The sequence below is a fragment of the Oratosquilla oratoria genome, chromosome 13 (assembly GCF_046742065.1).
Source record: "Oratosquilla oratoria isolate Oo_2021 chromosome 13, ASM4674206v1, whole genome shotgun sequence".
In the NCBI taxonomy this organism is placed as follows: domain Eukaryota; kingdom Metazoa; phylum Arthropoda; class Malacostraca; order Stomatopoda; family Squillidae; genus Oratosquilla; species Oratosquilla oratoria.
Window position 1 is genome coordinate 12,423,803 of NC_134789.1, and position 26,934 is coordinate 12,450,736.

At 41.5% G+C, this 26,934-nt stretch overlaps 1 protein-coding gene across 8 annotated transcripts in view; it reads right to left on the reverse strand.

Moving 5' to 3' along the window:
- nonC (serine/threonine-protein kinase Smg1) overlaps positions 1–26,934 on the reverse strand; it is a 139,359-nt gene that overhangs the window by 100,506 nt on the left and 11,919 nt on the right. For all 8 annotated transcript variants that reach the window (XM_076196844.1, XM_076196838.1, XM_076196843.1 and 5 more), the window contains exons 5-15: positions 19,563–19,683; positions 12,343–12,477; positions 7,129–7,299; positions 6,905–6,993; positions 6,601–6,766; positions 6,325–6,465; positions 6,030–6,230; positions 5,755–5,880; positions 4,529–4,645; positions 3,089–3,301; positions 2,763–2,981 (exon numbers count right to left, since the gene is read on the reverse strand). In XM_076196844.1, coding sequence (XP_076052959.1) covers positions 2,763–2,981; positions 3,089–3,301; positions 4,529–4,645; positions 5,755–5,880; positions 6,030–6,230; positions 6,325–6,465; positions 6,601–6,766; positions 6,905–6,993; positions 7,129–7,299; positions 12,343–12,477; positions 19,563–19,683 — 1,699 coding nt within the window. The remainder of the gene's footprint in view (positions 1–2,762; positions 2,982–3,088; positions 3,302–4,528; positions 4,646–5,754; positions 5,881–6,029; positions 6,231–6,324; positions 6,466–6,600; positions 6,767–6,904; positions 6,994–7,128; positions 7,300–12,342; positions 12,478–19,562; positions 19,684–26,934) is intronic.

Genomic DNA, 26,934 nt, shown 5'->3' on the forward strand with positions numbered 1-26,934 from the left:
GTGATGGTGGACTGGCTGGTGAGGTTATTTAATGTTTGTTGGAGAGAGGGTAGAGTGCCGGAGGACTGGAGGAGTGCCTGTATAGTTCAACTTTACAAGGGAAAAGGGGACAAGTGTGAGTGTAGTAGTTTCAGAGGGATTAGCTTGTTAAGTGTAGTTGGGAAGGCTTATGGGAGGATCTTGATTGAGAGGATTAGGAGAGGAACAGAGGGAGTGATTGGTGAGGAACAGTGTGGATTTAGGACAGGTAGAGGTTGCGTAGATCAGATTTTGTGGTAAGATAGATATGTGAGAAAGCTACAGGAAAAGGTAAGGATGTTTTTTGGGCTTTTATGGATCTGGAAAAGGCTTATGACAGAGTAGACAGAAAGACACTGTGGGAGGTTTTGTAGATATACGGGATAGGAGGAAAGCTTCTAGGAGTTGTCAAGAGTTTTTATGAGAATAGTAGAGCATGTGTCAGGATTAGAAATGGAGAGAGTGGTTCGTGGTAAAGGTGGGATTTTGTCAGGGATGTGGTATGTTGCCCTTGCAGTTTAACTTATACATGGATGGGGTGGTGGGAGAGGTACATGCAAGGGTGGTAGGTCAGGGATTGGAGATGGTTAAAGAAAATGGAGAAAAGTGGGAGGTGAGCAAGCTGTTGTTTGCAGACGACACTGCACTTGTAGCAAGATCAAAGGAGGGATTGAGGAAGTTGGTGACAGAGTTTGGGAGAGTGTGTGAATGAAGAAAATTGAAGATAAATGTGGGAAAAGTAAGGTGATGAGATGTACAAGGGGTGAAAGTGGCAGCACACTGGAAATGAGCATTAAGGGAGAGGGACTGGAGGAACTGGATAGTTTTTGATACTTGGGTGCAAATGTAGCAGGAAAGGGTGGAGTGGAGGTGGAGGTAGAATGTAGATTGAGAGAAGTGAGTAAATGCCTTGGTGGATTAAAAAGTATAATGAGGAATAGACATTTGGGAATGGATGCTAAGAGGAGACTATATGAAGGAGTGATTGTGCCAACAGCACTGTATGGGGCAGAAACATGGAACATGAGAGAGGAAGAGAGAAGAGAGAAGGAGTTTGAATGTGTTTGAGATAAAATGTCTGAGAAGTATGATAGAGGTTACTAGGCTGGATAGAGTGAGAAATGAGGAGGTAAGGAGAACAGGGGTAGTAAGGATGTTGGGAGATAGGGTTGATGAAAGAGTATTAGGATGGTTTGGACACATGGAAAGAATGAGTGAAGAAAGACTAGTAAAAGAGGTATGGAAGGCAGATGTGGAGGGAGTGAACTTGAGGGGGTGTCCTGGGATGAAATGGATGGATGGGGTGAAGGGGGCTTTGGGGAAGAGGGAAATGTCTGCTGAGGAAGGACGGGAGAAGACAGAAGACAGGGGTGAATGGAGAATGGTTGTATATGGATGATGCTGTGAGGCATGAGGTAGAATGGGTGAGGGGATGGGGGATGAGGTAGTATGTGTGAGCAAAATTTGACGCAGCCCGAAGGGATTTCTCCCCATCTTCTCCTTTTCTGCATGGGGGGACGGAGAGGGGGAGTCGCTGATTTAATAAAGCAGCCTTGCTGTGAATGTGCTGTGTGTTGCAACACTGCCTTTGACCCAGGGCAGTGGACAAGGTGCAGGGATGACCTGTCATCCAGGAGGTGCTAAGATAAGAGGGAGGGTGGAGGGTGGAGGGGGAGTGGAGTGTATTTAGAGATGGAATGGGTGGGAATGGTTTTATGCCTTTTTCTTTTTGGCTACCTACCTTGTAAAGGGGAAAATACACTCCACTCCCTCCACCCTCCCTCTTATCTTAGCACCTCCTGGATGACAGGTCATCCCTGCACCCTGTCCACTGCCCTGGGTCAGAGGCAGTGTCGCAAGACACAGCACATCCATAGCAAGGCCGCTTCATTAAATCGGCGACTCTCCCTCTCCGTCCCCCCATGCAGAAAAGGAGAAGACGGGGAGAAATACCTTCGGGCTGCGTCAAATTTTGCTCACACATACTACCTCACCCTCCATCCCCCCACCCATTCCACCTCATGCATCACAGCATCATCCATATACAACCATTCTCCATTCACCCCTGTCTTCTGTCCTATCCCGTCCTTCCTCAACAGACGTTCCCCTCTTCCCCAAAGCCCCCTTCACCCCATCCATCCATCTCATCCTAGGACGCTCTCATGTTCACTCCCTCCACATCTGCCTTCCATACCTCTTTTACTAGCCTTTCTTCACTCATTCTTTCCATGTGTCTAAACCATCCTAATACTCTTTCATCAACCCTATCTCCCAACTCACTTCCACCCCTGTTCTCCTCCTCACCTCCTCATTTCTCGCTCTATCCAGCCTATCCAGCCAGCAGAAGGATAGAGATTTGAAATGGATGATCCATGAATGGATTTTGTGGACCAGTGGATGGTGGAACTTAAAAGGTGGAGACTGCTTGTATAGTACTTCATGGATCTGATGTTATATAGGATGCAGGGGAGGGTTGTGGATGATATATAAATCAGTGAGGATAGCAGTGATGATTGAAGCAATGTGGGGTGGGATCCAGATCTTGTTTCAGTTGGGGAAACCTAATGGAGAATGTAACCAGGAGTATCAGCTGAGCATTGTTGCTCTCAATTGATGATAATGAAACACCACAGACAATAATTGTAACCCAGTTCCATCCTAGCCCACTGCACCCAATAAAACTTATGAAAGCTCTATGACTCATATAATCTGATGTTATACTGGAAATTGACATCATAACTTACTTGTTGAGGTGACATGACTTTAAGTATTGAAGTAAGGCTTAAAGCTACTTCTGCTGTTACTGAAGTCTTATGGTGGTAGCCAACCATGATGAGCATTTCAATCATATGCAAAAATAACTTTTTTTCCATGAGCTGCTGCAAGGAGGACTCAGCATTTCGCACGACATCTGCTGCCCATTTCACACACAGGCAAAGTACGTTAGATCCAACCATACTTTTCTGAAATTAAAAGAATTCCAATAATAGTCTGCACTTTAACTAATGTATTTTCTTTTTACCAAGAGCTGTTATGATACTATGACACTATTTTTCCAGATTTGTCTTACCTGTTTCAGAATGCAAGTTATAGCTGACAAAATGGTAGCAAGGTTTTCACTGGCTGAAGAACCTGAAAGGCCTGGAGGTCCTGAGGAAAATGGCGGGGACATGGCTGATGGTGGGACGAAAGATGAAGACCCAACTACGAGTGAACTTGAACTTATATAGTGTGAATGTTTGCAACTGTGAGAATAGAGCAGGTACAGCACTGCATATTGGACCTGTCAGAAAGAAACATATAGCCAAAATGTAAAAAATCTAAAAGCATTTCATAATTATACAGGTTTATGTAAGTGTTTTTCAGATACAAACATTTCCCAGAATGAGCAAACTCGGCTGTGTTACATGGATGTTGGATGAGTATAGGATAGATGAAGTGTGGGTGTATATTATGGCTGGGCCACCCCTTCTTATAAGAAAGGGAGTTTTGGTATACGTAGGTATATGTGCACATGGCGGTGCATCAGCGTGGCCACAGACAGTATATCTATTGCCTGAACTACAATCCACAGGCATGCATGCAAACTAGACACTGTGAGATACAAAGACGGGTCACCATGAGCACAGCTCCCCTTTCCGTAAGATACAACTAGGTAAATACACACATACACCAAAAGGTCTTTGAAGTGGTCAAATCAAATGATACACCCACCTTAAAGCCATATCACAACTATCCAATACTATTCATCATCACTTCCAACTTAGTACCTCATGGACAAAGGGTCATCCCTGTCTCTTGCCACACTGCTCAGGTAATGCAGTGAGACACAGCATTTCCAATACAAGGCCTGACAACCAGAACTGGTTTAACTCCCATCACCATATGGATAACCTCCCCACTTCTCATTCATTCACTATGATTGACAGAGCAGAAAAGAAGAACATCTCTTCAGCCATTTCATTTCTTCATTTACATAATATCTTTTATATACATACATATACCAAGGCTTTTTCCCCCTTACAAGAGAGGTAGCCAAAAAGGAAAAGGCATAAATTCATTCCCACCCATTCCATCCCTATAGACGGGTAAAATAAATATGATTTCAAGAATCACTGTGAAACTCACTTGAAGGAAAGAACACTTGAGCCCCCACCCCTTTCATCCCAATACTATCTATATACAAAAGGTTTCTTCCTCCTTATAAGGGAGGTAGCCAAGTCAAAAGCACACACCCACTCCCACCCATTCCACTCCCATCCACCATCATGAGGGAGGAGGGGGGATTGTTGATTAAGTGAAGCAACTTTGCTGTGGATGTACTGTGTCTTGCTGCATTGCTTCTGACCAGGGCAGTGGGCAGGAGAATGGGATGACCCTTCATCCAAGCTAATCCCAAAACACCAAAACATAACTCTAATTTGTATAGTGGAGAAAGTATCATACCTCCCTAACAGGAGATATATGCATAGAAATCATAACACAAACTGTCTTATTTACAGTATATTACCTCTGGATAATGTAATGAGAGATGAGTACTTGTTGGTGAAAGATGCACAGCAAGGAGATCCACAAGGGGCGGATTTAAGGCCCACATTGTTATGATAGAATTCCTGGTATTAGCAACCTATAAAATATACAATTTCATATTAATGTCTATGATCTTCAATATATATATATATATATATATATATATATAGATGAGGTGACAAAACGAAACGTTAAGGCTAGAGTAGTGAGTTTATTCAGAGCCAGACGTTTCAACCTCTGCGGTCTTCATCAGTGGAAGACCGGAGAGGGCGAAACGTCTGGCTCTGAATAAACTCACTACTCTAGCCTTAACTTTTCATTTTGCCACCTCACCTCTATATCTGTCAATCTTTACTTATATATATATATATATATATATATATATATATATATATATATATATATATATATATATATATATATAATATATATACATATATATATATATATATATATATTTATATATATATATATTACACATATATATATACACATATACATATGTATATCTATATGAAAAGCCCCCTTATCAGAATGCTAGAACAGTGCCCTTTACATAGGATTTTATAGCATGGAATTTATTTAATTATGCCTGAGTGGGTTAGGGCGTCATTACTTGTGACAAAGGTCAAGGGGATGGCAGTTCGAATCTTGCCACCTGCAAAGTTGACCCAAGGGCATGGTTCATTAAATTCCATGCTACAAAGTCCTCTGTGAGGGGCACCATCCTAGCCCTCTATAAGGGGGGAGTTTATGACATTAAACCATATTATCATCATCATTCATATATATATATATATACATATATATATATATATATACACATATATATACATATATATATATATATACATATATACATATATATATATATATGTATATATATTATATATATATATATGTATATATACATATACATATATATATACATACATACATATACCAAAGGCTTTTTCCCCCTTACATGGGGGGTAGCAAAATATATATATATATATATATATATATTATATATATATATATATATATATGTATATATATATACATACACAAATACACACACACCAACATTTACATAAAACATCTTGCATTCCTTACAGCCCACTATCACATGATTTGCAGCCCCCATAAAAACTCACAAAATTATTCATGTTGAATAAAAATAAATACATAAATAACTAAATAAAATGAAATGGTTGTATTACTTACATCAGCTAAGACAGTCATGTAGTACATGACAAGTATGGGTGCCTCCTGTTCTGTATACTCCAACCCTTCAAGAAGAGAGGTTGATGCAAACTCCTTGCTGTCTGGTATCAGTGCTTTCTGGGCCAACTATGAATACATATGTGCATCATTATTCACAGGATCACTATCTTCAAATTAAGAATCTATCACAGGAATACCATAATCAAATCTAGCTTATTTGGTGATACATCTATGAAGAGAGCGATTCATGAATAAACCACAACTGCTTAGAATACCTGTAGGTCTGCAAGGATGTATTTGTAAGCTTCCTGGAGAAGTGGGACATTTTTCAAACTAAGAATGGCATGGTATACAGTTACGACTCCTTGCCAAACAGGTTTGTAAGTCGACAGACGAAGTTTCCGCAATGGCGACTCAGGTCCGACCAATTTATGGATAAAATCTGGCGAAAGGCTACCTCCAATCTGACGCAAAGTCTGGAATTTTTCATAAAAACTTTGACATCCGTTTTGGGCAACTAGACGTTCCAATTCACACATATAAACAAAGATGGAAGAAGTCATGAAATACCTGTGTTGCAAGATTTAAATATGACAAAGTGGCACTGAAGCACAGATGACCTGCTAAAGGATGTTGTAGTTCTAATACTTTGCAGAACTGAGTCTGAAGTTCAGGAACACTTTGGGCTTGTGACATGAGAACAAGTGCAGTCTGAAATGCATAAGAATTCATGGCAAAATAATTATTAGCCCATAGATCCTTCCCCATACTTTTCTTTTGAGTGGCATTCTTAATGATTCCACACTCAGAATGCATGCATAAATCTAACAACAAATCTATCCAAACCTGGTTCAAGGCCTCCAGTAAGGTTTCTTCTTTATGATATTCCATCAGCTCTTTGGCACCAGTCACCATTTTTGTAAAGGACTCTGCCAAAAAGCTCTCTGTTAATCCTATGTTGACTAAGGGACCAGCCTGAGGACCTAAGCACTGTAGAACTGTGGTAAACACTCTGAAATGTGTATGATTTTTTCTTAAAACATTGCCAACATGTAACATATACATATAGAGCTTAAGTTAATTTATATATTAGTAATATGACTGTAGTGCAAATGTTATAAAATACAACTATCTCTTAAAACACACTTACCGAATAAAAGTTGCAACTTTTCGAGCACAAATAGAGGGATTAAAGGACTCCTCATAACCAACCTGATCACCAATCTTTCTCTGATGTTCCTATTCAGTAAAATTAGAAAAAAATATTCATAATATTCAATGGCCCAAGAAATGTCTGAGAAAGAGTTAAATATATAATAAATATTTCCATATTATGCTTTGCTCACTGGGTATTCAAACTAGGAAAAACTTTACCTCTATATCATCCACCATATCTTCCACAAACTGTGAAAGAAGTGTTGTTGCAAAGGATACATTGACAGCCCAAAGTTGCGTGAAGCTTAGCAAGGCTGCTGACACATATCGTGTTACTTCTTGGGGTTGGGCATAGTCAATGTGCCATCCAACCAGAATGTCCACAATATCCTAGGAAAATAACACAATATTAAAAACCTGAGAACAAATATATACATACATATATACATATACCAATGGCTTTTTTTCCCCTTAACAGGGAGGTAGCCAAAGTCAAAGGCATAAATCCATTCCCATCCATTTCAATCACTACATACTCCACTCCCATTCACCACCCCTCCCTCCCTCTTTTCTTGGCTCCTCCTATATGATGGGTCATCCCTGCATCTCACCCACTGCCCTGGGTCAGTAGCAATGTAGCAAGGCACAGCACATCCAGAGCAAGGCTGCTTCATTTAATCGGTGAGCCCCTATCTTCCATCCCCTCATGCAGAAGAGAAGATGGGGAGAAATCCCTTTGGGCTGCATCAAAATATCATTCACATATACTCCCTCACCATGCATCACATCATCATCCATACATAACCATTTTCCACTCACTTCAATCTTCTGTCTTCTCCCTTCCTTCCTCAACAGACATTCCCCTCTTTACCAGTGTCACTTTTACCCCATCCCTCCATCTCATCCTTAGTTGCCCCCTCAGGTTCACTCCCCCACCTCTGCCTTCCACACCTCTTTTACTAAACTTTCTTTACTAATTCTTTCCATGTGTCCAAACCATTCCAATACTCTTTCATAAACCCTTTCTCCCAACTCCCTTTCCATCCCCACTCTCCTCCTCACCTTCTTGTTTCTTACTCTATCCAGCCTAGTAACCCCTACCATACTTCTCAGGCATTTCATCTCAAACACATTTAAATTCTTCCTCTCTTATGTTCCATGTTTCTGTCCCATAAAGTGCTGTTGGCAAAATCACTCCTTTATACAATCTCCTCATAGTATCCATTCCCAACTATCTATTTCTCATTACACATTTTGTTGCTACTATAGCATGAGGTCTACCGCCATATGTTGCCTACCCAGGTGCAGCCTGAGGTCTACCGCATGATCCGCATTCCCCCAGGACGCTTACCTCACATATCCATCAAACATGTGTCCTGCCCAAATACATAAAAAAACGTGACCTGTCCAAGTGACCTGACCTAACCTAACCTATTTGTGTCATTCTTAGGAGATGTACTAAGTGTGTAGCGATAGAATAAATGTATGGAAATATATGATAACATCTTTATTTTTATATTTCTTCTTTTAATATGAATATAATTAGAAATCCAATTATCTAAGTCATTCCTAGGATATGTACAAAATATGTTTATCACTAAAATAAATGTATAAAAATGGTAGACCTCACGCTATAGTGCTAACGGGAGGTAGACTTCACACTATAGTGTGCTAGACCTCATGCTATTGTAGCACCCACTTTTTAATCCTCAAGGCATTTACTTGCTTCTCTCAATCTATATTTTTCCTCCACCTCCACCCCTCCCTTTTTTGCCACATTCGCACCCAAGTATCTAAAGCTATCCACTTTCTCCAGTCTCACTCCCTTAGTATTCATTTCCAATTTGCTGCTATCCTCTCCCCTTGTACAACTCATCACCTTACTTTTATCCACATTCACCTTCAGCTTTCTCCTATAGCAAACCTTCCCAAACTCTGTCACTAACTGCCTTAACCCCTTCCATATGATAATGACAATGTCAGTGTCACGAGGTGCGAGTATGTATACAAGGATGCCAGCGTAAGCATCGTGGTTATATCTATTTTGTAGTCATAGCTAAGTGACCCCCGTATTCTGTGAACAGGCTTGATTGCAATTTCTGTGCTTACTAACACTGTTAAAGGGAACAAGTAATACAACTGTAACTCTATATTTCATAATGCTGCATGCAAGAATTTGACTTGTATTGAAGAGGTCAATCCCTCCTTTGACCCTGCCACAAGTGCAGTGTCATCAGCAAACAACAACTGGCTCACCTCCTACTTTTCTCCATTTTCTTTAACCATCTCCAGTCCCCTGCCCATTACCCTCATATTTACCTCCCACACCACCCCATCCATGTACACATTGAATAGCCACAGGAACATGACACATCCCTGATACAGCCCCACATTTACCTCAAACATATCACTTTCTCCCTTTCCAATTTTAACGCTGGCTCTATTTCTCTTGGAAAAACTCATGACTGCTCTTAACAGCTTTCCCCCAATCCCATATATCTACAAACCTCTCACAATGCCTTTCTGTCTACCCTGTCATAAGCCTTTTCTACATCCATAAAGGCCCAAAAAGCATCCTTACCTTTTGCTAAAGCTTTCTCACATACCTGCCTTACCACAAAAATCTGATTCATGCAACCCCTACCTGTTCTAAACCCACACTGTTCCTCACTAATTACTAATTTGGTTCCTCTCCCAATCCTCTCAAACAAAACCCTCCTATAAGCCTTCCTCTGACCCAGGGCAGTGGGAGAGATGCAGGGACAACCCATCATCCAGGAAGAGCCAAGATAAGAGGGAGGGATGTGAGTGAATGGGAGTGAAGTATATGGGGATGGAATGGGTGGGAGTGGATTTTATGCCTTTGTTTTTTTGGCTACCTCCCTTGTAAGAGAAACTACAACACTCACATTTGTCCCCTTGTAAAACTAAAAACTTAATCTGGTAAAATCAGACAATTTCAATTTTCAAACTGGTTACACTTTAAAGGAGAGATGCTGGAGGAAGTGGACAGTTTTAAATATTTAGGGTTGCATGTGGCAAAAAAATGAGGAGTGGAGTGGAGATAGACTGTAGTGAGAAAAGCAAGTAAATGTCTAGGGGGATTGATATGTGTCATGAGAAATTCCAAGATTGACTGGGATGGAATGGGTGGGAATGATTTTATGCCTTTTCCTTTTTGGCTACCTCCCTTGTCAGGGGGAAAAAGCCTTGGTATATGTATGTATGTATGCAGGGTTGGTGATTTTTTTTATCTTAAAAAAAAAAAAAAATCGGAATTTTTTTTATCTAAATCAGATTTTATTTATTTAAATCAGAGTTTTTTGATTTTATTAATAATCAGCATAAAAGATATTGTGAAAGTTATATATATATTCTATATGTTAGTGTAAAATACATTTGAGGTGTTTTTACAGTGTTGCATCATCTCTCACTTGCTTATAACATGTTTGAGCTCTCAAAATCAGCAATTCAGAAGTGTAAAGAAGAACTTGACTGTCATGTTGGCAGTGTTGTTACAGATAATGCAGCTAATGTAAATAAAATGAGGAAACTGTTAGAACAGGAAAATGAACTGAAGTTGGTGACCTATGGCTGTACTGCACACATTTTGAATCTTCTGGCTCATGATCTGGAAATTGACAATATTAAAGAGCATGTGGTGAATATAGTAAAATACTTTAGAAACAATCATTATGCTTCTGCAAGATATCGTCAGGAAGGTGAGCAACGTCTTGTTATGCCTCAAGACACACGATGGAATACCATGTGTAACTGTCTGAAGACATATATAAAGAACTGGCCAGCTCTCATGAAAATATGTGAAGTTGATAGGGAGCAAATTGATGTCAGAGTTAGAGAAAAGGTGTCTAACTTAACCCTGAAGCGGTCAGCAGAGGACCTACTTGCACGACTAGAACCAATAGCTGTGGCTTTAGACAAAGCACAGAGTGATAAATGTACAATTGCTGAAGCAGTGAACATTTGGAAATAATTAATCACAACTTTAAGCAATGGCAGAGATGCCCTAACTGCTGTGAGAAAGAGGTATGACCAAGTCATAACACAAGCTCATCTTCTTGCAAACCTAATTCATCCTTCCCTTCAAGGAAAACTGCTTAGTGAAGAAGAAGTGAATAATGCAATGGACTATGCTAATGAAAGGTTTCCTTCACTTGTCCCAGTCATCATGAAATTTCAAGCCAAATCGCCTCCTTTCCATGCATTTAAGTTCAGTGATTTTGTGACCAAGTCTATGTCAGCTGTTGAATGGTGGAGGTCACATTCAAATGTGTTAGATAGTGATGTCATTTCAGCAGCACAACAACTACTGTCTGCAGTGGCTTCTTCATCAGGGGTTGAACGAGTTTTTTCAAGCTATGGTATAGTACATTCAAAATTAAGGAACCGGCTGGGAACAGAAAAAGCTGCAAAACTGGTGTTTTTGTTTAAAACTATGAATGCACACAAAATGGATGTATATGATGATAATAATGATCAGGATGCTTAAAAGAACCAAATTCATTGTCAAAAGAATTAAAAACCTTACTTTTTTATATTCAAAAAAATTTTGAACTACTTTCAGAGAAGTGTTTCATTATTTTTTAAAAGAAGATTGCTTTTACAGAATAAATTCAATGTGCTTTTGCTCTGAATACAGGCTGCAATAATTTTCTTTAATTCATTACTTCAAGAAATAAGTATAGCTCATTATAAGTAACCCTTTTTGATTTCCTTATTCAATAGCAAGTAGATTTTTTTTCTATTGCAAAAGGAAGTGATTTAGCATTGTAGTCCTTAGCTCATTACAAGTAAATCCCTTTGATTTCTTTCTTGATGGATGTGAAATTTTTTGTTGAACTGTACAATAAAAGAAAGCATTTAGTATAAAGTCAGTGTGCTTTTGCTCTGAATACAGGCTGCAATAATTTTCTTTTTTAAATTCATTACTTAAAGTAATAAGTATAGCTCATTTAAGTAAACCTTTTTGATTTCCTTATTCAATAGCATGTGGATTTTTTATGTTTTTATTGCAAAAGCAAGTGATTTAACATTCTAGTCCTCAGTTCATTCATTACAAATAAAACCCTTTGATTTCTTTCTTAATGGATGTGAAAATGTTTGTTGTACTGTACAGTAAAAAGAAACATTTAGTGTTCTATTTCTCAGAAATATATAAAGCAGGTATAATTATGTTTGTTTTTATATTTTTCATTTACATTCCATATTGCTTTGGGCAGAAGTAAATACTGATTTAAATCGATGATTTTTTTAAAAGAATCATTTGATTTAAATCTTGATTTAAATCACTGATTTAAATCATCATGATAAAAATCAGCCAACCCTGTGTATGACTGATAGCTCTTGAGCAGTCTAATGATATAAACGTTGTCATCCTCGTCAATTTTCTAAAAGAAAAATACCTGCACTTACCTGAAAATATTCTTTAAGAACATCACTGTCATGTTCATGTAATTCCCTTAGAATATCCACAATTGCCACCATCACCTCTGGGGCTTCGGTTATCTCCAAAACGCATTGCAAACCTTCCACAAACTCACACCCAATCTGTACATTTGCATAAAAGAACAAATCAAACTATTAGCAATTTATTTATAATCATCCCATTATAGTTTAAGTAGACTTGGGTGTTCTTAGAAGCTATTTTCCACTATTTATCAGGTCATTTGCATAGATAAGGGTATGTGTTTTCAAGGATAATGTTGTCAAAAGTGTAATTGGGATGAATGATATAAGTTTTTGTGAGTGAATATGGCCCTGGTAGTGAGAAAAGTGAAGAGGAAAAAGAAACTTAATTTTGGATCAATTTAAAGGGTTGTATAGAGCTTTGAGAGGAATGTGAACATAGTGGTGTTGTGGGGTCTCAATGCCAGAGTAGGAGATAAGCCTATAGATAGAGTAATAGGGAGGTTTGAGGTGTCCTGTAAAAATGATTGTGGAAAGATGATGTAGATATGTTTGGAAAGGGAATTGATGATTGCAAACACATATATATATATACCTATTCTCTCATTTGCCTAAAATAATTTTCAATATATGTTTGCAATCATCAATTCCCTTTCCAAATATATCTACATCATCTTTCCACAAGAAAAGAGCCTATCATAAATATACATGGGATCTGATGGTAGAAGGAAGGGTTGTTGATGGGGTATTCAATTGATACTCAAAACCAGATCTATAAATACATCAAGCACTCCAGGCCATTAGCCCATAGCAGAAATCACTCCCAAGATACACAGCACACCTAAAACAAGGTCATCTCCCAACAATACCAACAAAGAACAGGTCTGGTACCATATACCAAGTGCCCTGGATGTAATTACTACACAGAAGATCCAGTATATGTTTACAAAGGATTACAAAGGCGGAGCATGCCGACAGGAGACCTTTTGATCCAAATAAAATACATAAATAAATGCATAGGTATAGTTAAATAATAAACAAACAGGTAAATAGTAAATAATAATAAATTGACATATAACTAATAATAAATGAAAATCAGACAGACAAATGATAACAAAACAAAAACAAATAATATAAGATAAATTATAATCATTACAGCATCTTACTTAGGTATTTATCTAAATGATTCTTAAAGCTTGGAACTGAACTACATTGCACTACCTGTGCAGGAAGTTTATTCCATTCATTAACTACACGGTTGGCAAAGTTGTTTCTACCTATTTCCAAATTGAATCTATTTCCGGACAGTTTGAGACCATTGTTTCTTGTCTGATTCTCATTCAATGTGAAAATTTTGTTACTTTTGATGTTGTCAATTCCCTTTAAAATCTTAAAGACCTGTATCAAGTCACCTCTGAGTCTACGCTTTTTTAGGGAAAACAGATTCATGTGTTTTAGTCGATTTTCGTATGATTTATTTTTTATATTTGGAATCAGTTTTGTGGCTCGCCGTTGTACTTTTTCCAGTCTGTCAATGTCTTTAATGAGATTCGGTGACCATACAGAAACAGCATATTCCAAATGTGGACGAACTAATACCTAAAGACCCTAAGGTTTGGGTCTTTTAATGTGCGTGGATGTGGTACAGATGAGAGTAAAAGGGAAGAGATAGGTAGTATGTCTGTGAGAAGAAAGATGGATGTGTTGGCTTTGAGTGAAACTAAGTTGAAAGGGAAGGGTGAGTGTAAGTTTGGGAGTGTAAGTGGGAGGTTATCAGGAGTGAAGAGAGGGCGAGGGAGGGAAGGGGTGGCTATACTAGTAAGTGAGGAGATAGGTAAACAGGTAGTGGAGTGGAAGGAGGTTTCCTCAAGGATAATGTGGATGAAGGTGAAACTGGGAAAGGAGATGTGGGTCTTTGTAAGTGCATATGGACCTGGCAGTGAGAAGAGCATGGAAGAAAGGGAGGCCTTTTGGATAAATTTAAATGAGTGCATAGAGGGTTTAGGAAGAAATGTCAATGTAATAGTATTGGGAGACCTTAATGCTAGGGTGGGAAATGGTCCAATCGATGGAGTGGTTGGGAAGTGTGGAGTTCCAGGAAAGAATCGTAGTGGAGAGTTGATGGTGGAAATGTGTCTAGAAAGAGAGTTGATGATAGCAAATACAGTGTTTCGGAAGAAAGTCAAGCATAAGTACACATGGGAGAGGGTGGTGGAGGGAAGGGTGGTAGATAGAGCGCTAATGGATTATGTAGTGGTAAATAGGATTATGATAGGAAGAGTTAAGGATGTACATGTGCTAAGGGGAGAGGGTGGGGGAATATCAGATCATTTTTTGGTGGAAGGTAAGTTGAGAGTGGAGGATAGATGGAGGAAGAGGAAAGGGACAAAAGGTAGGGAGGTTCTTAGAGTGAACTCCTTGAATGAAAAGGAAAAGGAGAAGGAGTACGAAAAGAAGCTGAAGGAGTGGGAGGGAGTAAAGGATGGAGCAGAGATGGGTGTGGAGGAGGAATGGGGATGGTTCAAGGAGGGAGTCTTAAAGTGTGCAAGGATGGTGTGTGGAACAAGAAGGACAGGGGGAAATAGAAGAAAGGGTAGTGAATGGTGGGATGAGGAAACAAAGAAGGTTGTAGAAGAGAAGAAGCGAGCATTCACAGATTGGTTACAAAAGAGGACGGGGGAGTCATATGAGACGTACAAAGAAAAGAAAAGAGAAGTAAAGCAAAAGGTAAAGGAGGCAAAGAGGAGAGCAGATGTGAAATGGGGTAGGAGTATGACAGAAAATTTTGAAAGTAATAAAAAGATGTTTTGGAAAGAAATTAAGAGAGGAAGAGGAGGCGAATCAAGTAGGGAAGAAAAGGTAAAAGGTACAGATGGAGAGATGATAATGGAAGAAATGGCAGTAAGGGGAAGATGGGCAGAATATTTTAGGGAGTTGCTAAATGTGAAGGAGGATAGGGAAGGAAAGATAGCTGCAGTGGGAAATGCGAAGAAAATGAGAGTGATGAGTGAGGAGAATGGAGGAGAAATAAGGAAGGATGAGGTGAAGGCAGTTGTAAAGATGATGAAAGCAGGTAAGGCACCTGGTCTGGATGGATGCCATGCAGAATGTCTGAAAAAGGGAGGTTCAGTGATGGTGGACTGGTTGGTGAGGTTATATAATGTTTGCTGGAGAGAGGGTAGAGTACCGGAGGACTGGAGAAGTGCCTGTATAGTTCCTCTTTACAAGGGAAAAGGGGACAAGTGTGAATGTAGTTGTTTCAGAGGGATTAGCCTGTTAAGTGTAGTAGGGAAGGCTTATGGGAGGATCTTAATTGAGAGGATTAGGAGAGGAACAGAAGGAGTAATTGGTGAGGAATAGTGTGGATTTAGGACAGGTAGAGGTTGTGTAGATCAGATCTTTGTGGTAAGACATATGTGAGAAAGCTATAGGAAAGGGGAAGGATGTTTTTTGGGCTTTTATGGATCTGGAAAAGGCTTATGATAGGGTAGACAGAAAGGCACTGTGGGAGGTTATGCAGATTTATGGGATAGGAGGAAAGCTTTTGGGAGCTGTCAAGAGTTTTTATGAGAGTAGTAGAGCTTGTGTCAGGATTAGAAATGGAGAGAGTGAGTGGTTTGAAGTAAAGGTGGGACTTCGTCAAGGATGCGTTATGTCGCCCTGGCTGTTCAACTTATACATGGATGGGGTGGTGCGAGAGGTGAATGCTAGGGTAGTGGGTCAGGGATTGGAGATGGTTAAAGAAAATGGAGAAAAGTGGGAGGTGAGCCAGCTGTTGTTTGCGGACGACACTGCGCTTGTGGCAGGGTCAGAGGAGGGATTGAGGAAGCTGGTGGCAGAGTTTGGGAGAGTATGTGATAGAAGAAAGCTAAAGATAAATGTGGGTAAAAGTAAGGTGATGAGATGTACAAGGGGTGAAAGTGGCAGAAGACTGGAAGTGAAAATTAAGGGAGAGCGACTGGAGGAAGTGGATAGTTTTAGATACTTGGGTGCAAGTGTAGCAGGAAAAGGTGGAGTGAAGGTGGAGGTAGAATGTAGATTGAGAGAAGCGAGTAAATGCCTTGGTGGATTAAAGAGTGTAATGAGGAATAGACATTTGGGAATGGATGCAAAGAGGAGACTGTATGAAGGAGTGATTGTGCCAACAGCACTGTATGGGGCAGAAACGTGGAACATAAGAGAAGAAGAGAGAAGGAGTTTGAATGTGTTTGAGATGAGGTGTCTGAGAAGTATGGTGGGGGTTACTAGGCTGGATAGAGTGAGAAATGAGGAGGTGAGGAGGAGAACAGGGGTGAAAAAGGATTTGGGAGATAGGGTTGATGAAAGAATATTAGGATGGTTTGGACACATGGAAAGAATGAGTGAAGAAAGACTAGTAAAAGAGGTATGGAAGGCAGATGTGGAGGGAGTGAACATGAGGGGACGTCCTAGGATGAGGTGGATAGATGGGGTGAAGGTGGCTTTGGGGAAGAGGGGAATGTCTGTTGAGGAAGGAAGGGAGAGGACGGAAGACAGAGGTGAGTGGAGAATGGTTGTATATGGATGATGTTGTGATTGCATGAGGAGGAATGGGCGGGGGTAGTATGTGTGAGTAAATTTTGACGCAGCCCGAAGGGATTTCTCCCCGTCCTCTCCTTATATGCAAGGGGGGACGGAGAGGGGGGGTCGCCGATTGAATGAAGCGGCCTTGCTGTGGATGTGGTGTGTCTTGCGACACTGCTTCTGACCCAGGGCGGTGGGCAGGGTGCAGGGATGACCTGTCATCCAGGAGGTGCTCAGATGAGAGGGAGGATGGAGAGGGGTGTGGAGTGTATTTAGGGATGAAATGGGTGGGAGTGTTTTTATGCCTTCCCCTTTTTGGCTACCTCCCTTGGAAGGGGGAAAAAGCCTTGGTATATGTATGTATATGTTAATGAGTGATGGACTTTTGAAATCAAAAGATTGCGCAATCAGTCCCAGAATCTTATTTGCTTTCTCAGAGGCTGAAATACACTGCTTGGATGATTTGAGGTCGTTACTGATAATTACGCCGAGATCTTTTTCACTATCCACTTTTGTTGACGAATTTCCAAATAACTTGTAATCGTACTTACTGTTATTTTTACCTATGTGCATTACCTTGCATTTACTTGTGTTAAATTTCATTAGCCACTTTTCAGACCATTGCTGTAATTTATCTAAATCTTCTTGAATATCTAATTGGTTTGAGTGATCATTTGCCACTCCGCACAGTTTTGTATCATCAGCAAATTTGGAAACAGTAGATTTTAGTCCATGGTCTATATCATTTATATATACTATGAATAGAAGTGGCCCAAGAACAAACCCTGAGGAACTCCACTTGCAACACTTTTCCATCCAGAAGTTTTTCCATTTAAAACAACTCTCTGTTTTCGACCATTCAACCAATTACTAGTCCAACCTAATAGGCTACCACTTATTCCATGCAATGTTAATTTAGTAAGTAGTCTTTCGTGTGGGACGGTATCAAAAGCTTTTGCAAAGTCTAGATATATTAAATCTATATTGTTTCTTTTATCATAATTCGAGATAACTGTGTTGTAGAATTCGAGTAAGTTAGTCACGCAAGAATGTTTCCATCTGAAACCATGCTGGCTATCATTTATCAATCGGTTACTTTCTAAATGATGTTCGATAGCATCTCTGATGATAGTTTCCATTATTTTTCCTACGATTGAAGTCAAACTTATAGGCCTATAGTTATTTGGTTTCTTTTTGTCACCTTTTTTGAATATGGGAGTAACGTTAGCTAGCTTCCATTCTCTTGGGACATCTCCGGATATGATGGATTTCTTGAAAATAATTTCTAATGGAACAATCTCATTTTTCATTTCCTTTAAGATTCTTGGATGCCAACCGTCAGGCCCTGGTGTTTTATTAACTTTGAGTTTGTCTATACACCTTTTAATTTTTTCTTTTGTTATATTTACCGTAGTAAGTTTACCCCAGACTTTTCACAGGTTTCAGTTTGGAATTCACTTTGAGGTGTTTCGTTTACAAATACCGAGCTAAAATAATTGTTTAAGATATTACACATTCCTTCATTTGAATATTCAAGTTGACCGTCAGCAGATAATAGTGGACCAATGTGATTCCTAACAACCTTTTTATCTCTAATGTAACTATAGAATTCTTTGGGATTCTCTTTGGATTTATCAGCGATGTTCATTTCGTATTGTCGTTTTCTTTTCCTTATTGTCTTTTTTAAATCTCTCTGTATTGATACATAACTTTCATAGTCATTAGATGCACCCGAGCACTTATATTTCTTATAAGCCTGTCTCTTTTTAGCAATACTTTTTTCAGTTTCTTTGTCGAGCCACTCTGGGCGAGCCTCATTTCACTATACTGCATTTGCAAATGACAACTCCACAATGACTATGGACTAACCCAGTGGCTGTGGCCAGAATTTTTGCAGCCATAGATCACATGCAAGGGATCCCGGGCATCAATAAATAAATAAATAAATAAATAAATAAAAATAATAATAATAATAATAATAATAATGAATAATAATAAATAATAATAAATAATAATAATAATAATAATAATAATAATAATAATAATAATAATAATAATAATAATAATAATAATAATTATAATATATATATATACATATACATACATGTATATATATATATATATACATATATGTATACATATATATACACATATATCCAAAACTAGGGGTTAAATTATATGGCAGGTATAAAATGCAAACTTTCACCACCAAGTTGTAAACAAGTAGGATAGCACTCTTAACAATCACTGTACACCATTTACCATGACTTCAGCAGGCTGCCACAATATATCCCATTAAAATTTGCATTTGGTGATCATAATTGGTATATCAACACAGAAATTAACATAAAATAATAAAATAGTAATGCTACAACACACATCATTAACTGGTAGGCCAAGTTTTGGGCTAGTAGTCTACTGTATATTTGGGGGTCAATCTATTCTTTAAGCTCAAATTCTTGAGGTCAACTTGTATGCCACAATTTACAGTAAGAGACTTATCATTTGAATTTCTGGTAATTTTTTTCTAAAAAGAAAAAATAAATAAAAATAAAAATAAAAATAAATAAAAATAAATAAAGCTGGCAATATCCACTTTAACATTATATCAAAAATAGAATCATATGAAGGAAAGGAGAAAATACAATGAAACAAAATGCAGTGCTACAATCACTGAAACCTACTTGCTTGACAAGAGTGCCGGCACCATCCAATTTCAAAGTTTCCAATAAGCAGCGCAACACAAGAACCTTCATCTCAGGTGACCTCCACTTTTCTAGCCTCTCTAATGCAAGATCTACATATCTGAAAATCAAATTGCATATTATATGCATACATAATCAGTGAGATCTCTGATGAAGAACCTACACAATAATGACTGGCATAGGTTAGTGTGGTTTTAGTGAATTAATTGTAGACAGTGGTGAGAATGTACTTCTGTAATCCAAAGCCTGTACTTGTGAACACTTTTAACATCCTTATTTTCTTGTTGATAATTAATGTCAGATCTTTGATATGTGGACTGAAAAGTATTAAAAGTGAAGACTGTACTTTCGGTTTATTTTCCAATGGGAGGGTTTGGTCATTAAATTTCACTGCCGAGTGGCTTTTTTATTCAAGTTTGCCTGAGGTGAGCAATGTTACTTTTGATTTCTAAGGGTACATACATATACCAAGGATTTTTCCCCCTTACAAGGGAGGTAACCAAAAGGAAAAGGCATAAAATCATTCCCACCCATTCCATCCCTGAATACACTCCACACCCCTCCACCCTCCCTCTCATCTTAGCACCTCCCGGATGACGGGTCATCCCTGCACCTTGTCCACTGCCCTGGGTCAGAAGCAGTGTTGCAAGACACAGCACATCCACAGCAAGGCCGCTTCATTAAATCGGCGACCCCCCCTCTCTGTCCCCCCATGCATAAAGGAGAAGAGGGGGAGAAGTCCCTTCGGGCTGCGTCAAAATTTGCTCACACATACTACCTCACCCCCCACACATACTACCTCACCCCCACCCATTCCACCTCATGCATCACAACATCATCCATATACAACCATTCTCCATTCACCCCTGATCAACCCTATCTCCCAACCCCCTTTCCACCCCTGTTCTTCTCCTCACCTCCTCATTTCTCACTCTATCTACCCTAGTAACCCCCATCATACTTCTCAGACACCTCATCTCAAACACATTCAAACTCCTTCTCTCTTCCTCTCTCATGTTCCATGTTTCTGCCCTATACAGTGCTGTTGGCACAATCACTCCTTCATATAGTCTCCTCTTAGCATCCATTCCCAAATGTCTATTCCTCATTACACTTTTTAATCCACCAAGGCATTTAATCACTTCTCTCAATCTACATTCTACCTCCACCTTCACTCCACCTTTTCCTGCCACATTTGCACCCAAGTATCTAAAACTATCCACTTCCTCCAGTCGCTCTCCCTTAATGCTCACTTCCAAACTACTGCCACTCTCACCCCTTGTACATCTCATCACCTTACTTTTACCCACATTTATCTTCAGCTTTCTTCTATCACACACTCTCCCAAACTCTGTCACCAACTTCCTCCATCCTGCCACAAGCGCAGTGTCGTCCGCAAACAACAGCTGGCTCACCTCCCACTTTTCTCCATTTTCTTTAACCATCTCCAATCCCTGACCCACTACCCTTGCATTTACCTCTTGCACTACCCCATCCATGTATAAGTTGAACAGCCATGGCGACATAGCGCATCCTTGACGAAGTCCCACCTTTACCTCGAACCACTCACTCTCTCCATTTCCAATCCTGACACAAGCTCTACTACTCTCATAAAAACTCTTGACAGCTCCTAGAAGCTTTCCTCCTATCGCGTATATCTGCAAAACCTCCCACAGTGCCTTTCTGTCTACCCTGTCATAAGCCTTCTCCAGGTCCATAAAGGTCCAAAAACCATCCTTCCCCTTTCCTATAGCTTTCTCACATATCTGTCTTACCACAAAAATGTAATTTTCGCAGGAAAATTAATTTTTCCCTGATACAAACCTGAGGTACTCCTTACACTAGGATACTCTCGCGTAGCGCGAATATTTCTACTGCGAAATTAAAATCCTCACTCTGTGGGTCTGGGCAACGCTTATCCTCAGTAAGGGGCCCCATTGGGGCAAGGGGGGGGGCCCTTGCCCTCCACCACAAGTCTCGCACACTATAACCATTCTCTGAGCCAGGTATGATTTAAGCACAAGGTTGTCAGGCAAGGAGAAGGAACTGTTTAGAGGGGTGGTTGAGGAGGGCCATTAAAGGTAAGGAGTACCTCAGGTTTGTATCAGGGAAAAATTAATTTTCCTGCGAAAATTACATTTGTTCCGAAGAATACAAACTCTTCGGTACTCCTTACACTAGGAGACTCGGACTTAGAAGGGAAGGAAGTTGTTATCTAGCCTAGGAAACCGCTGTAAGGAAAATCTAGTGTGCTAAGACTATGTTGACCAGACCCCTATACATTCCCCTCACTTTGAAGTGCACCCCTTTCTGTTCCCTGGAGTGGAGACAGAAAGGTTATAATCACTTTTGTACCACTGAAGGGCTTGAATTGATTCCCTTGGAATGCTTGAGAGCCCGCGGGTGAGGTAAGGGAATGTAAGAGTATGAGAAGGACTTTGGAAAGTTATCCCTGCAGTTGCCGAGCCAGAACCTGGATGAGTTGTTGTTGTTGTCGTTCCCTAGACTGTCTGTCCGAGCAGTCCCGTCTCCCCAAGGAAGGCCACAGCCGAAACTGGGTTTTCCCACAAATCCTTTATAGAGTGTATGTTGTGTTGTTTGCGTGCATGATTGTGTATAATGCAGTCTTCCATTATGTGTTGTATGGTATGGGGTGAAGTGTTACATCCTGGGCAGCTGTTCACAACACGGTCGTCCAGCCTCTTCTGGTAGCTTAGAAGTGCTGGGTGGTGACCGCATCGCAGTCTGGCCAAGTGGACTCTGTCCTTTCGTGGGAGAGAGGATTCAGAAGGGTGGATATCAGGGGGTCTGGCATGCAGCAGTGTGTTGTCTTTCAGTGTGTTAATGGAGCGGTGAGTGATATGATTATGAATATGTTTCCGGAGGCTGGTATTTGGTGGTTGTGGAGGAAGAGAAGAGAGTATCTGTGCGTAATAAAGGTCTTTGGGTGTAGTTTTAATGTTTCTTGGTGTGTGTGGGTGTTCTGCTATGTAGTGTAGCGGGTGTGATGTGTTTGTGGTGGCTGCAGCAAGTGTTTGTGTGCCTCTCATGTCGAGGTGGTCCTTGACTTTGAGGACTTTTGTTTCATGGTGTAAATGGTCTGTAGGTGATGTATTTGTGCAGCCTGTAATTGTTTTTAGGGCTTTGTTTTGTATGATTTGAAGGGTGTTGTGGTGTGTCTCACTGAGATTAGGAGCCCATGCAGGACTCGCATAATTCATCACTGAGAGTATGCATTGTTTGTATATTGTTATATTAGTTTCTTTGTTTTGTCCAAATGTTGTTCCAGTGATTGACTTAAGTGCGTTAAGTCTAGGTGTGCATTTGTTTTTTATGTTTGTGAGGTGTTGTTTGAAAGACATGGATGTATCGTATGTTACACCAAGAATTTTCGGTGTGTTTGTGTGTGGTATTAGAGTGTTGTTGATGTAGAGATGAGGTATGTATTTGTGTTCTTTTGTCCAGTTGGTGAGAAGTGTTGCTGTAGATTTGGTTGGAGCTATTTTGAGTCTGTTTGTGATGAACCATGTGTTGAGTGTGTCAAGGTAAGGCTGGATTATTTCTGCAGCTTTGTCTGTGTTACGATGTGTGCATGTGATTGTTATGTCGTCTGCGTAGGAAGAGATTTGTATTTCTGAGGTGTCTGGCGTGGGTAAGTCATGCATGTATAGATTAAATAATGTGGGGGATAGAACTGAGCCCTGTGGTACTCCGTTCTTAATGTTTCTGATGTGCGATGATTGGCCATTATATGACACATGAGCATTCCTGCCTGCCAGATAATTGGCCAGCCATCTTTTGGTGTTATTGTGCATGTCTGTGTTATATATTTTATTTGTTAGGTTGTGGCGGGGGATAGCATCAAAAGCTTTACTAATGTCCAATGTTATAAGAAGTGTTCTGTGGTGGGGCCTATCTGAATTGATGCCATCTAAAATTCTTTGTGTGAGGTTTGTCAGAAGAGTGTTTGTGGAGTGTAGTGGCCTAAAACCGTGTTGTGAGTCAGCAAGGGGAATATATGGTGTGACAAGTTTAAGTATTAGGCGTTCAATGACTTTAGAGGGGGTGCAGAGAAGTGTGATTGGGCGGTGCGATGTTGGGATACCTGGATGAGTTGTCAGGGTCGGCTGTGTGCTCTTGAGGAGGGGTATATCATTTTCAGGACTTCTTGGGCGGCCACTATGGGGCCCAAAGATAAGTTCCCTAAAGATTCCCGCATAACTTCTTTGAGGTAAAAGGAAGTGAACGTATTCTGGCTCTTCCATATACCTGCTTGAAGAACCTGGTTGACTGACCGATTCTTTCTGATGACTAGGGAGGTCCCTACTGCCCTCAGGTCATGGGCAATCTGTGTGGTTCATGTCGCAGGCTCTGCGGATGACTTCCATTGTCCAGTAAGAAATGGAATTCTTAGTGATGGGCTACCTTTAGTAGAGATGAACAACCACTTTAATTCTGGTCGAAGATGTTCGGTTCTCTTGAGGTAGGTCCGGATGGCTTGTACCGGGCATAGAACTGTTTCAGTCTATTCTCCCCCTGCAAATTCGTCTAAGGATGGAACACTAAAGGACCACAATCTAGGGTCGGATTTGGCAGGATCTTTGTTTTGGCAATGAATTGAGGCATGAAAGTGAAGGAGACCTCTTTCCATCCTTTGGAATGGGCGACTCTATAAGAGATGGCATGTAACTCCCCTACTCTCTTGGAGGATGCCAGGGCTAGCAGAAAAAACTGTCCTCTAGGAGAGGTCCTTCAGATGTGCCTCTCGGAGAGGTTCGTAAGGGGGACCCCTCAGAGAGTTCAGGACTAATGCCACATCCCGCGGAGGAGAACTGATTTCCCTGGGGGGGCATGATCTTTGAAGTGCCTGAAGAGCATGGAAATTTCCTGTGAAAGGGCTAGGACCATGCCCTTCAGAGAAAACACCTGATTTAGAGCTGCCCTATAGCTTTGTACTGCCGAGAGGGAGATCTTCCTGGACTTCCTGAGGACGTGGAAGGAGGCGATCTCAGGAATGGTGGCTCGAACTGGGACTAACTTCCTGGAGTGGCACCATTTTGCAAAGGCGCATTTCCCTTGATAAAGGTTAGCTGAGGAAGAGCAAATAGGAGCGGACATGTCCTCAACCACTTCTCTGGGAAAACCCTTCTTTAGGAGGATCTGGACTATAGTCTGAACGCGTGAAGATTGAGTGCTGAAGGGTTCTTGTGCCAAGGCCCGTTGATGGGTGGATACAGAAGATCTGGTCTTCCCTGAAGGGCCAGAGGCTCTTCTACTGCTAGCTCGAGGGCGTCCGGAAACCATGGGGCTTCGGGCCACCAAGGAGCGATCAAAGTCATCCGAAGGTAGGATGCGTGTCTTGCTCTGAGGAGTACCTTCTGGAGCAAGGGAAATGGTGGGAAAGCGTAGGAGTCCAGGTTGTCCCAACTTTGCAGAAGAGCGTTTTCTCCTGCTGTCAGAGGATCCAGGAAAGGGCTAAAATATATTGGGAGTTGGTGATTCCATCTCATTGCAAAAAGGTCCACTAGAGGGGAGCCCCATTTGCTGAGGATGAAGTTCGCTACCTCTCAATAGAGGGACCATTCTGTGTTGATTATCTGATTCTTCCTGCCGAGGTGGTCCGCCCAGACATTCCTCTTCCCCGGGATGTAACGGGCTTTGAGTGACACCTGGAGATTCTTGGCTAGGTTGAGAATGTCCATCATCAGAAGGCATAGTTCCTGGGAGACTGTGCCCCCCTTGCTTGTTCAGGTAGGCTACTACCGAGGAATTGTCCGACATTATGCCCACTACTTTTCCTGAGACTTGATCCATGAAGTGACGGAGAGCCAGGAGTACTGCTTTCAACTCAAGCCAATTGATATGGGCTGTCCGCTCGACTGTGGACCAGGAACCGCTGATGTGATCGTCGTTGAGGTGGGCTCCCCAGCCCTCCTTGGAGGCATCGGAGAACAGGAGGACTTCGGGGGGAGATGGGCCGAGGGGCATCCCCATGAGAAGGTTGCATGGGCCTTCCACCAGAGAAGAGAATCCTTGACTTCTTCGGTGAGGGAGATGTGTTGTAGGGGTTCTCCCTCTTGCGGGGCCCACTGAGACTTGAGGAGCCACTGTAGCGGTCGCATTCTTTGTCTACTCCAGGGGATTAATTTCTCTATGGAGGCCATATGGCCCAGGAGGATTTGGCATTGTGTAGCCGTCAGGAACCTGGTCGATAGTGCCTGTGCAACTAGAGATGCGAGATTCGGGATCCCCTTTCCTACTGGGAAGGATTCCATTAGGGAGGAGTCCCGGACCATACCCAGGTACGTGACTCTCTGTTCTGGTAAGAAATCTGACTTTTCCGGGTGGACTACTGTGCCCAATTTCAGGACAAAGGTTAGGACCATTCTGAGGTGTTAGTGGCATAGCTGGGCGGAATGCATCTTGGAGGTCCAGCGAATCCATGAAGTTCCCTTCCCTGATAGACGCCCTTACGGACTCTGGGGTGGCCATTCGGAACTTCGTCAAGGAAAAGGAACTTGTTGAGTGGAGACAAATAGATGACTGGTCTCCACACCCCTGTTGTCTTTTCTACTAGGAATAGCCGTGAGAAGAACCCTGGGTCCGGAGTCGAGACTTCCACTAAAGTTCCTGTCTGGAGCAGAACGGAGGATTCCTCCGCTAGGGCCCGCCCGCGAGCCGAGTCCGGGTGGAAGCTGCTGACTTGGATGGGATAGAGGGGGAGGTTTGGGACAGTGGAAAAGGGAAGACAATAGCCCGTCTTAATGACTTAGTAGGTCCAGTCTTCCGCCCCGGCCTCTTCCCATGCTCTCCAGTAGAGGGAGAGGCAACCCCCTATCTTGTGCGGAGGGGCTGGCGAATTCCTAGGAGTCCTGTGGGGGAGTCCGGAGCCTCTATAATGTTTGCGTCTAGGATCTCGGAGTTCACCATATCCGGGGGAATCAGCGCGTGGGTGAGCATAAATCTCCCTGAGGAGGGGGTCACTGGGGTCCCCGAGGATGGTGTCTCTCCTGCGGGACTCGAAGTTGGCCCAGGACGTTGAGAGACAGGAAACCTGATGCTTCAGGGCTCTGCTCGCGCTTGCCCAAAAGCCTGGAGGTCGCATTCTTCCTGGGGTTGTAGTGCGGGTAAGAACTCCCACGCCGAGGCAAGGAGGCGTTCTAGCCAGGAGTTCACCGCCAGGGACAGAGCCAGTGATTGAAGGTGGTTGCTGACTTCCCTGCCAGAGAGGAGGACGTTTCGTCTGCGCAGCGACTCGGCGTCCGCCTAACCAGCTCTGGTAACCTCGCCGGGATCGAGGCTGCTCCGAGGGTTGACCCCGATGGGGTGTAGAAGCGCTTCTGGTGTTCCA